Source organism: Benincasa hispida, chromosome 12 (genome assembly GCF_009727055.1).
Source record: "Benincasa hispida cultivar B227 chromosome 12, ASM972705v1, whole genome shotgun sequence".
Lineage (NCBI taxonomy): Eukaryota > Viridiplantae > Streptophyta > Magnoliopsida > Cucurbitales > Cucurbitaceae > Benincasa > Benincasa hispida.
This window is the reverse complement of record NC_052360.1, coordinates 31,925,661-31,938,074: the sequence shown is the minus strand read 5'-3', so window position 1 is coordinate 31,938,074 and position 12,414 is coordinate 31,925,661. Positions and strand designations below refer to the sequence as shown.

General features: G+C 31.0%; 1 protein-coding gene across 1 annotated transcript; it reads right to left on the bottom strand.

The window, feature by feature from the left end:
- Positions 1-2,458: 2,458 nt before the first annotated feature.
- Positions 2,459-4,575, bottom strand: LOC120067221 (basic leucine zipper 43-like). The gene has a single exon (XM_039018733.1). It carries the CDS (start codon positions 3,927-3,929, stop codon positions 3,372-3,374), a length of 558 nt encoding a protein of 185 aa, XP_038874661.1. The 5' UTR covers positions 3,930-4,575; the 3' UTR covers positions 2,459-3,371.
- Between the last annotated feature and the right edge of the window lie 7,839 nt (positions 4,576-12,414).

Genomic DNA, 12,414 nt, shown 5'->3' with positions numbered 1-12,414 from the left:
TCTATTTCTATTTGTGTTATGATAGACATACTTAGTAGCTTGTCACGATCTATCACGGTCTATCGCAAATAAACTATGATATTTTGTTATTATTTATAAATATTTTCAGTAGTTTTGTCATTTAAAATAATTTTACTTTTAGAATTGTGTCTAATTGATTCTTCAACTTTAAACCCTTTTTTTTCTTTTTGTAAATAAATTCATGAACTTTTTAATTTTGTGTTTGATGGTTCTTGGAGAACATAGAAGGTCCCTAAACATCTATTAAATATATATATTTTTAAGTTTAATAACTTATTAAATATAAATGTGAAAGTTAATATACTAAACTTATAACTTGACATTATTTAAAATATATTTCGTAAATATTGAGAGAGAAAATTGAAATGTCTGTCATAATCTAAGGTTCAATTGGATGAAGGTAAAAGTTTTAAGATAATTTGTTTTAGTCTCACGACTCTATGTTGAGAATTGGATGATCGAATTTGTGTCTTATCTATTCAAATACGTTGAACTAACATATTTAAAGTAGAAATGAATGGATCAATATAACATCAAATCATCAACTCATGCCTTTGGTTTTTTTTTTTTCCTATAGCAATTCATCCTTCTTCTAAAGTTAGGGGAGATTGACTATATGCTCAAAATTTTGTACACTAAAGAAATAAAAATGGATTGATTTGGCCAAATTCATAGGTAAAAGTATAATTTTCTCTCTTCCCATTCATAGTTTATTAGTAAGAATACTTTTATTTGTGTAATTATTTCAAATAAGTTTGTTTATTTTGAAAAGAAAAAAAGAAAGAAAAAAAAAACAGCATAGTTTGATAATTGGCAAGTGTATTCTTTTTATTGAATCATAAATTCAAACCTTCACATTCCGCTTGTTCGTTTTTTTAGATAAAAATAAATTCATTAAAAACTAACTACGAAAATAGTACACCTATCCTCATGAATGAGAGTAATATTTGCACAAAAATATGTCCTTCTTTGCGAACCCCAACTTGTACTAAAGAAAGTTTTATTATTTTATATTAGATATTAAATAAATTATTCAGTTTAATCTTATGCTTTTAAACTTTAAAAATTAAATTAGAATCTTCTGAAAATCAAATAATAACAACAACAACACACATAATTATGTCACATAAATTTCTAAACCCAATCATAAAATTACTCAAACCTGGTCACAAAAATAAGCAGATAAAAAATATTAAAACAAGCGGAAAAAAAAGGTAAATTAAAACTTAGCAACAAAATACTATTAATAACATTAGATATGTTAACGTAAATATAACTCAATTGATATAAATTTATTTTTATCCAATTTTAAATTTATGGTTCGATCTCTTACCTCTAACGACCTTGTGAGCATTTTTACTTTAGTCCTTGTTTGATAATTATTTAGTTTTTTATTTTTATTTTTTGAAAGTTAAGTCTATAAATATCATTTTACCTCTAAATTCTTTATTTTATTATATATTTTCAAAAGAAAATTTTCTGCAAATAGAAAAAATGTCAAACTATTTACAGAAATATAAAAAAAAATTGATAGACACGGATAGATTTTTGTCAGTATCTATCACATAATAAATGATATATTTCTATTCGTTTTTATCACTAATAGACTTCTATCAACATTTATCAAAGAAGATTAAGTTTTGCTATTTTATATATATAATTTTTCATATTTTTCTATTTTTGAAAATCTTCTTTTCAAAAACCAAACCAATTTTTTAATTTTTGAAATTTAATTAAGAATTCGATTTTTTTTTTTAAAAAAAAAGAATGAAGATGAGGAGAGAAAATAGATTTAACTTTCAAAATAAAAAACAAAAAATTAAAATAGTTTTATAAGTGCACAAGGATAGGAGATTCAGGTTACATAACTTTGTAATAATAATAAAAAAAAATGTTACAAAATTCGATATTTTCTCTTCTCAATTCTTGCCTTCACGTCAATTTAAAGCAGGCATTAAATCGAGGCAAAATTATTCTCAAACAAACTTTAATGCTCGCAATAAAAATGCATCAACAAGAAATCACTATCAAATGGAATCAATCGCGACGAAAAAGCCTCCAAATCCCTAGCAATAAAGTTGCTACTTTGTTAGATTAGATACCCAGCTAGGAATTAGCATTTTGGGTAGTTAGGCAGTTTTTGCTTGCAAAAGGGTTTCTGAAAAACAGAGATGTTTATTAATATTCACCCAAGTACGATTGAAGGATGAAAGAAGAATCAAAACGTGATTTGGGTTAGAATCTTCAACTGGAATATGTTCCCTCTTTCGATTTTGTAGAATCCAAAATGAAGATTTGAGGACAGCGATAATCTTGGTTGAACTATAACCAAGTTGAAGGAAGCAAGGAATTCGATGCTCAGGTAAAAAAGAGAAAATCATTCGAGTTCAATTGCAGATGGGTTTGTCTAGATGACTGCTTTTTTTCCATGTTTTTGCCTCTTGATTTTTATATAGTTTTGTAGATATTTTGCCACTATCACCACCACTTCCACTACCATTTTGTGTAATTGGTTCTTATTTTTACATGTTCTTGGAAAATATACTTGTTTTTCACTGCACTTGCTACAGAACTCTGGCTTCATTTGATTAGTTGGTTTCCTGTTACTTCATTAATCTATTGAACAGTTTTCAACCGCTTTGGCCCACCAGGTGTTTGACAAAAGTCCCCAGAGAGAACCAAGGTGTTTATTGAACTGATTTTGAAGTCTATTGGTTGGTTAAATATTGATTTATACCCTTATACTTCGGAATTGTATCAATTTAAATTTTGAACTTTCCTAAGTGTATAATTTATATCTTCCCGTAGATTTCGTTCAATCAATATTATATATAACTTATAATTTGAGTCAATGAAACTCTTGAATTTTCATTTATTTCGATTACCTTTGAAAATCATCCATGCAGTTAATTCTCAAATGCGTATAGATTTCTTCAAATGTCAGTTTTGTATAGATTTCTTCAAATGTCAGTTTTGAAAAATGGATGATTAGAGTAAATGCATGGACAATTTTCAAAGGACATTATGAATAAGAGTCTAAATCGATTCATTTATGAAAGTTTAGAGGTTTAATTAATAAAGTTATAAGTTTTACTTGAGTTTTTCAATATAATGGAGGGTGTAAATTGATACACTTGCAAACGTTCAAAGTCAAATTGATACAATTATTAGTTTAGGGTTTAAATTGATATTAGAGTATAAAATGATATTTGCCCATTTTCTATTTCAACAATTTATACTGCTGAGTAAAGGGTAAAGGCTTATTACAAGCATTCTAAAACAGAGAGAAACTGGAAGGAACTAGGTGAGGAAATAGCTATGATCTTGTGAAACAGGGGAAGGGAACTTCTCTACTCGTTAGATTGGCTTGAGGATTCAGCCACGAGATGAAAGGTATTGCAGGGGGCTTCCTCCAGCTCTCTCAAGTGAGTCGCGTAAGGACTGCCCATTTGAATGTCAGTGATCATCTGACGAAAATCCAACACTTCTTCTTTAAGCTTGACATTCTCTTGAAGAAGCTGTTGTTCAGAATCTGTTAACTGATTCAACTTCTCCATAAGACTATGATTCTCTGTACGAAGACGAATCACTAACGACCAAAGTTCATCAAGATGTTTCTGTTTCCTCATCCGGGACCTTCGCGCCGATTCCCGATTTGATATCATTCTCCTCTGCTTCCTCTCATCGATAACAATCCCAGGTTTGTGTTTCTGACCATCACAATCATCAGAAGTAGAGGTTGAGTCAATAGGAATATAAGACAATAATTCATTGATGTTGAGATTTTGAATCATGCCGTAGTTTTCAGGTGCTGGGAAATGGGTTCCTGAGATTTTCATATTCAAATTATGAGCAATTTGAAAGGTTTTACAAGGAGATTGCTGAGCTGATAAGGAAGCAGAAAGCATAAGGTAAAGAGGTTTTATAGGAAAAGAACAAAAAGAAAGAGCTTTAAATTATTGAAAATGACATCACCAAAATGTGATATGCATATTCTTTTTCACCCCACCAACATCTACTTATATAAAATTCATAAGAAAAGTGGTGTTTCAATTAAATATTATATGTGGCATGGATAGTTTCTGGTTTGTTCTACATTTTATAAATGCTTCAAGAATCCACTTCTATCAAACATGAATATTTTATCAGAGGAATGAAAGGTTATGTATTGTGGATAATCATTTAAACATATCATTCCTACTTTTCTTTTAGCCATTAGTTGGGCCTCTTGGATGCTGCTACATATACAGACATGTAGATGACTCAGAATCTAGGTGACATAAATTTGGATAAATTTATTTGGTACTTTTATTAGTGAAATATTTACATGTATGATCCTTTTTATAAAGAAAAATTACAAAATACAAATAAAAAAGAAAAAATTATTTTGGTCATTTATTAACTTGGCCTTAGTAACCATTCGTTATATATTATAGTCATTGTTACTGAGAGAATTGAAGGTTTATGGGAGGATCTTAAACCTTCAAATCAAATCATTTGTAACGTTATAGACTGGATTATATCTATAATTATTCAAGAACAATTATGAACAGATATGTGCATTGGAAATAGAAGTACCGGGATTCAAAGTATGCAATTGGAAGATTTCAAACCTACAAGAAGATAATTGCATGTTCGGCCTTCTATTAATGTTCTGGCCCACTTTTCGGCATCTAAGGCGTTGAAAGGGTGAACTTCTCTTCTCCACTCTCCTTATCCTAAGTGGTTTATTTCACTTGTATTTCTAGATGTAGTTATGTAGTCCGGTCTTGTTTCTTGTTTTCTGAAAAAAAAAAGTAATAAATAAATAAAATTGATAACGGAATGAGCTATGAATCTTCTTCAATTATGCAACTCATACAAGATAAGGGCAAATTTCTCGATTTGGGTGAAAATAGAAGACTTAAAAGAGAAGTAATCTATTGAGGACTATAGATCCAATTAAATACCATTCATCTAATATATTCAATGAGCCACACTTTAATATGAGAAATCGGTAAGCCTATTATTAAAACACGTGGGACATGTTTAGCTCGAGGCTCGAGCAGTAGGAGTTGGGAGAATGCATTGGTTAACTCCACTCCTTGTTTGACTCAAAAAGTTTGTGAGCTCATGATTAAAAAAACATTAATTATAGCTCTTTACATTATTGAGTTCATGAACAAAATAATTTTACTCCTTATCTCAAACACTCTCTTAATATTCTTATTTAATAGCTCAAATATAATTACTCCCTAAGAGGGCGTTTGAGATAAGGACTATGCTAATACGGTAATTAACCATTTCTTGCTATAGTACCTACTATTTTGTAATCCACAATTAGCTATAGTCAATACTATTTCAAAACCCTCATTTACTACAGTATTTACTATTTGCAACATTTTTTTTACTATTTTACATTCATCATTTTTTTATTATTTAATACATTGTTTACTATTTCCTCTTCAACCTAAAATAGTTTACACCTCAAATATATACTATTATAATCCAAACTAAAATAATCTACACCCAAAACACAAACTATTATAACAAAATTATAATAACCGAGGATTATAATAACAACTCATTGCCCCAAATGCCCCTTAAATTGTAATAACCAATAGATTAATTATTAAATTAATTCCAAACAATTGCTTCATTTATTCTGCTAGAACTAAGCTAAACACAAAGCTGAAACTAAGCCAAAGTGAGCCTAGTTCAATGGTTTGACATAATCTTCTAATCTAGAGGTTGAAGGTTCGATCCTCCCTCCTCACAATTGTTGTACTAAAAAAAACTAAGCTAAGCACAAAGGAGTTCTACTCTCACTGTAGGTTGAACGGTTCATTCTTTAATGAAAAATCGAATTATTGATTCCATTAAAAAAGGAAAAGAAAAAGAAGAAATTCAACTAAAAGAGATGGCTTAAGAGTACAAAGTACAGAGGAATTAACAAATCTTGCTTCAAATCATTGAAAACACTTGGAGAAGATTTAGATTTAAAACTCAAAAGGGCTTTCACAAAAACATAAACACAAACACATTCAAATCTGATAAAGCCCTCTAGTAGTGAGCTTTGCCAAGAATGAGTGTATGATACAGTCCCCAAATCAGCAGAAGCAGAGCAGAAGCCATGGAAGCCAGAGAATACAAGGCACAAAATCTTGCTAAGTTTTGCCTTTGAGGAACCAAAAGAGCACTCAAAGCACCTGAAAAAGCATAGACAACTGAGATAACAAAGGCATCAATGGCAGAGGAAGGAAGGCCATGAAAAATCACAGTCCCCACTGCACTACCTGCAAATAACACAAGGATTGTAAGACTGTTCAAAGACAGAAACAAAATTGATTTTAAGATTATTGTTGGAAGAGTGAAAGAAGTTGAGATTTTGGTCATTGCAATTTGGTTCGATAATTTCATAGTTTTCTTCCTCTCTTCTAATTTGCACACCATCTTCCATCGAGCAAAAGGAGGGAAATTGTGAAAAGTTTTCAAGAGCTTGGTTGTACTGTTTTTTAGACTTTGAAACATTGGTTTTATAGGGTGCAAGAAAGAAAGTTTCTTGGAAAATTCTGTGAAGGTTAAAAGCAACTTCTTGAGCAAGTACGAGAAACACAAAAACAAGACAACTTGCGAACCCAAAGAAGGAAAAAGAGAACTCTTCTCGAGTAAGTATTTGAATGCAAGTGGGGTTTCTCTTTCTTACCGAACTACCTTACTCTTGACTTTGTTAGTCTACTGTTATTTAAAAATTAGATATACTTTTTTAGGGTGATATATATATATATATATTATGATATTTCTAAAGGAATTTTGTTTAGTTGGGCATAATTCATATTAGTGTGTGCATATATTATATATTTAAGTTGGTTTAATAAGGTTCTATTTCGTAATCATTTGGGGGGCGTTTGGGGCAAAAAGTTGGTTATTATAGTCCTATTTTATTATAGTTGGGTTATTATAGTTTGTGTTTAGGTGTAGATTATTTTAATTTGAGTTATAATAGTATGTGTTTGAGGTGTAAATTATTTTAGTTTGAGAAGGAAATATTAAATACTGTAGCGAAGAATAAAAAAAAATGATGAATGCAAAAATAGTAAAAGTTGTAGCAAATAGTAAATATTTTAGCAGATGAGAGTTTTGAAATAATATTGAGAGTTTTGAAATAGTGTTGACTGTAGTTAATTGGGGACTATAAAATAATATTTACTGTGATCATTATAGTTTTAAGATAGTATTTGCCTCAAACGCCCCCTTGAATTTTTTGTTTTTGAAAATTAAGCATATTTTCTCTCAATTTCTTACTATGATTTCCATATTTCTTTTTAAGTAAAAGAGTTGAATTCTTAGCTAAATTTAAAAAACAAAAACACATTTTAAAAAACTATTTTTTTTTAGTTTTCAAAACTTTGGCTTGGTTTTTGAAAACATCGGTAAAAAAAAGTATATAACCAACAACTTTAACTTAAAAAAGTTTTAAAGCTTTCTTATATTTTTCCATTCACCCTTCAATAGCCAAGTAAATACCATGAAAGTATATTTGAGTGAAGGTAGGGTGTGAAAGAGAAGCAATAGTCAAACACACACACACACAATTCCTAAGAAACTTCCAAGGACTTGTACTAAAAGTAAAAAAAAAAATTATAGTAGAATCACATAACACTATTAAAAAAAGAAACAAATTGGTCTCAGGGAGACCCCTTGAGAGTATTGAGGAAACTTTCATTTTCTTTTTTCAATGGCTTCAACTTCACTACAAACCTCTTTGTATATGAATGCACTTTCTTCCTTTATCCCTACAATCAACCGAAGAAACTATGGAATCAGCGTTTTCTCCACACCATCAGATTGTTTACCAATTTTCATTAGAATGAATCAGACCGCTCAAGCAACAGCCAGTAGCCCTCAAAATCTTGGCAAGACAATTCTTGGGCTTTCTTTTCAAGCAGTTTTGGCTTTGTTCATCAGCTCACCAACTTCTTCTCCTCCACTTTTGATTCAACTTTTTGGTTCTGCTGTTTTGATTAGCTTTGCAGCTTCATTTGCTGCTCTTTTCCTTCAAAACTCGTTCCCGAGAACTGCCTGTTTGTTCGAAAAGATTGGTGCACTTTTCGCCGCATTTGGTGTGTGTATCATTGCAAGTTTTCTTCTAGTCCATCAGAACTTTACTTGGATATGTTGGTTGGCATGCGGCTTCTCCTTCATTGTCTTTGTTCTGTCATTTAAGTGACTCCTTTTTTTCTTTTTTATAACATAAAAAGGGCATCTCCTTACCCATCCATTAGGCATTTGTTTTGAACTGATATTTTCGTACAGTTTATGGTATGGGTCCATCAAGAAAAATGGGCTCTCTCTTTATGGATTTTTTTTTTCCCTTTGAGAAAACAGTGTCGAAGAAAAATTCGTTCCCACAAGATGTTAGGTGAAATATCATTTAAGGTTGTGTGCTTTGAATTTCATTTCATTTTAGTTTTCATTTTAGTTTTTCTACTTTCTGATGTTTAAGTTCAGTCTTATGATTCAATAAATCTTAGAAATATTCCATATTCTTGGTTTGTTGTTCAATTATATATATATACACATTCATATAAAATAGTCTCATTCTATTAGCTTCTCTCTATCAATTTTGGAAACATATTCAAATTGGTGCCTTCTCTTACCTACAAACTATTATTATTGTTTAACCAATTTTGATAGCAAAAGTACTATAGATGCAGATCTTTCAATTTTTTTTTTCTCTCAATGAAAATTTTTCATAATAATAGAACTACATGTCCTACTGGGACAGAATTTGTAAAAGATAGACAACAAAACCTATTTCTCGATTCAATAGAAGTCCACTCAATATCAAGAAATTTCACTAATTGTGATGAATATAAGTGCTTGAAATTACTAATTTTAAGATGTATTAGATATATAAAGACTAAATTCGAACATTTGAGAGTATAAGGACTAATAAAATAAAACCAAACTGGAAGAATTAATGTTTACACTAATACCCGTCGAAAATAATGTCTACAATAAAGATCCATGAACATAAATGTTTACAAAACCAATTTGAAATGAGAACTTTTTTTCCCTTTTTTCGCAAAGGTATTGTAATTAAAATGTGAGGTAGGGGAATCGAACCTCATATCACGATGTTGATAATATAAACACAATGTCCGTTAATCTATGCTTTTGTTGGCAAAAATGAGAACATTTTTTATTTCCATGCTAGGTAACAATTTAAGTCTCAAACCTTTAATATATAATTACTTTTGAATGTGTAATTATTTAGTTCCGCAATAATATGCAATGATTTAGGAAACATTTACTAATCTGTAATCAAAATTGGTGGAATTGTATGAGATTCTATTAATGAATAAATCGTAATAAGCTTCAATCACAGAAGTAATTAGATTGCTTTATTTTAATCACGTTTTACTTAGGCATTTTGTAAACGTGTGTTAAAAATATTATTTCTATATTAATTCCCATTATTACAAGAGTACAAGGCCCTAATTTATATGAAATACATGAAATAAGGAAAATACTGACAAAGTAGGAAAGAATCTAACAGAATAACTATAGAGAATAAAACAAAAAATAAAATATTTGCATAAATCAACACTCTCCGTCAAGCTAGTTTAAAGATGTCTTCCATTACCAGCTTGCTCAATTTGTTGCATTGTAATTTTGGAAGCCATCGACAATTTGCTCTTTTGTATGAAGATAGGTAGTGCATATCACTCCCGTATCAATCTTCTCTTGTGTTTATCAACCTCTATATGTTTGGTCCTATCATGTAAGACTAGGTTGTGTGCTATAGAGATGGCAACCTTATTGTCACAGTAAACCCGTATAGGAAATGCCTGGATAAATTTCAATTCTTCCAATAATCTTCTTATCCATATCCCCTCACAATGTCATGTGCTAAAACCCTAAACTCTGCTTCAACACTACTCCTAGCTACCACACTTTGTTTTTTGCTTTCCCATGTAATAAGATTGCCTCCAACAAAGGACCAATAGCCAAAGGTTGATCTACTATCTATAGTACTACTTGCCCAATCAGTGTCAGTATAAATTTCCACGTGTGAATGACCATTCTTCTTAAATAGTATCTCTTTTCTTGGAGTCCCTTTCATATATCTTACAATTTTGTAGACAACTTCAAAGTGGGTTGGCCTTGGGGCATGCATGAACTTGCTCACCATACTGACAGCAAAATAAATATTTGGACGAGTATGAGATAGATAAATAAGTCTTCCCACGTGTCTCTGGTATTTCTCCTTGTCTTTTATCTCTGTATCCTTTGCAGCTTGCAATTTTTAGTTGGCTCAATAGGAGTTTCTACTATATGACAATCAAGTAAGCCCGTCTCTTCAAGTAAATCAACAATATATTTCTATGATTAACAAGGATACCTTGTTTTGACCTAGAAAATTCCATCCCTTGGAAGTATTTCAAGGTTCCCAAGTCTCTAATTTGGAATTCATTAGCTAGCTTGTTCTTCAAGTTGTTCATTTCAGCTTCATCATTATTTGTGAGAATGATATCATCAACATAAACTAATAAAACAACCATCTTATCATGACTAGTATGGCTGTTGAAATTAGTGTGATCTGTTTGTCTCTGACGAAACCCATAACCTGTTACTGCTTTCTCAAAATGCCCAAACTACACTCTAGGAGATTTCTTAAGGCCATAGAGAGATTTCTTTAACTTACAAACTTTGTTGGTTCCAATATTAGCTTCAAAACCTGGTGGTAAGTTCTACCTTATTTTCAAGCTCACCATTAAGGAAGACATTTTTCACATCAAGCTGATAAAGATGCCACTCAAAATTAACTGTGATAGATAACAATACTCTAATGGAATTGATTTTTGCAACAGGGGCAAATGTCTCATGATAATCAATCCTATATGTATGTAAAGCCTTTAGCAACCAGCCTCGCTTTATATCTTTCAACACTCTCATCAGTTTTTCACTTTATAGTAAACACCCATTTACATCTCATTGTTCTCTTATCTTTTGGAAGCCCAACAACTTCCCACGTGCCATTTTCTTCTAAAGCACTCATCTCTTCCATAATTGCTAAGTTTCAATTCGGAACATTCAAGGCTTCATGTATATTCCTTGGCACAAATAGGTTTGTTATCCTAGAGGTGAAAGCTCTATAATCATCAGATAATCTATGGTAAGAGAGGTAGTTTGTAATAGGATATTTAGCACACCAACGAATACCTTTTTCTATGGGCTATCGGAATGTCAAGATCAGAGACATCAGGTAAAGGATTAGAAGGAAATGAAGAACTAGGAGAAATAGGGGTAAAATGTCTAATACATGGATCTTCATAACCATTCATTAAAGTATTTGATTGGTCCTGTGATAAGTCAAGTGTTTGATCTCGATCTTTTCTAGTCAAGTTTCTTTTAGTATAAACCTGAAGTTTATGATTTCGACTTGTTGAGTTAGTTTGTAGTATTTCTCCCCATGAAGCAAAATTCACCACACTTGGCATCGAAGGACTAGAACTCATAATTTCAGGACAACCAATGTTTGGGAGAGATGAAGTGTCCAAAAAATTATCTTCAAGGTTAGAAGTCTTCCCCAGAAGAGAAATTGGGCTAAAAAATGATTGATTTTCTAAAAAAGACACATCCATACTCTCAGAATACTTATTGGTCAAAAGATCAAAACATTTGTAAGCTTTCTTATGAGGGACATAACCTACAAAAATGCATCTAGTGGCCCAAGGATCAAGTTTAGTTCAAGAAAGGGTAGGAGTATGGACATAAGTAGTACACCAAACAATTTAATTGGTAAAATCATAAAACAATCGATTATTAGGAAAAGACTCATTGAAGTGATTCAGAGAGGTTCTAAAACTCAAAACCTTAGATGACATTCAATTAATCAGATATGCAGCCGTAAGAATGGCATCAACCCACAAATATGTTAGAACATTCATAGAAAACATAAGGGCACGATCAACTTCAAGTAACTATCTATGTTTTTGCTCAGCAATGCCATTCTGCTAAGGTGTGTCACAACATGTAGCTTGAAGAAATATACCTTATCTTGCAAAAAATTGGTTGATTGTTCATTGACATATTCAGTGTATTGAGTCTCAATCATATTGTAAAATCGAACAAAAATCTCTTTTACCTCTGACTTTTTTGTTAACAAATAAAGCCAAGTTAAACGAATGTGATTATCTATAAAGGTAACAAATTAACACTTACTATGAGTCAAGACTTTAGATGGACCCCAAACAACATCAGTATGAATTAAGGAAAAAGGTGATGAAGCCTTGTAAGGTTTAGACAAATAATTGGATCAATGACGTTTAACAAAAATGCAACTTTTACATTGAAAAACGAAATAATCAAATCCTTTAAATAAATCAGGAAAAAAATACTTTAAGT

Excerpts from the sequence above, each read along its gene's own strand:
- LOC120067221 (XM_039018733.1), bottom strand. The coding sequence starts at position 3,929 with ATGCTTTCTGCTTCCTTATCAGCTCAGCAATCTCCTTGTAAAACCTTT.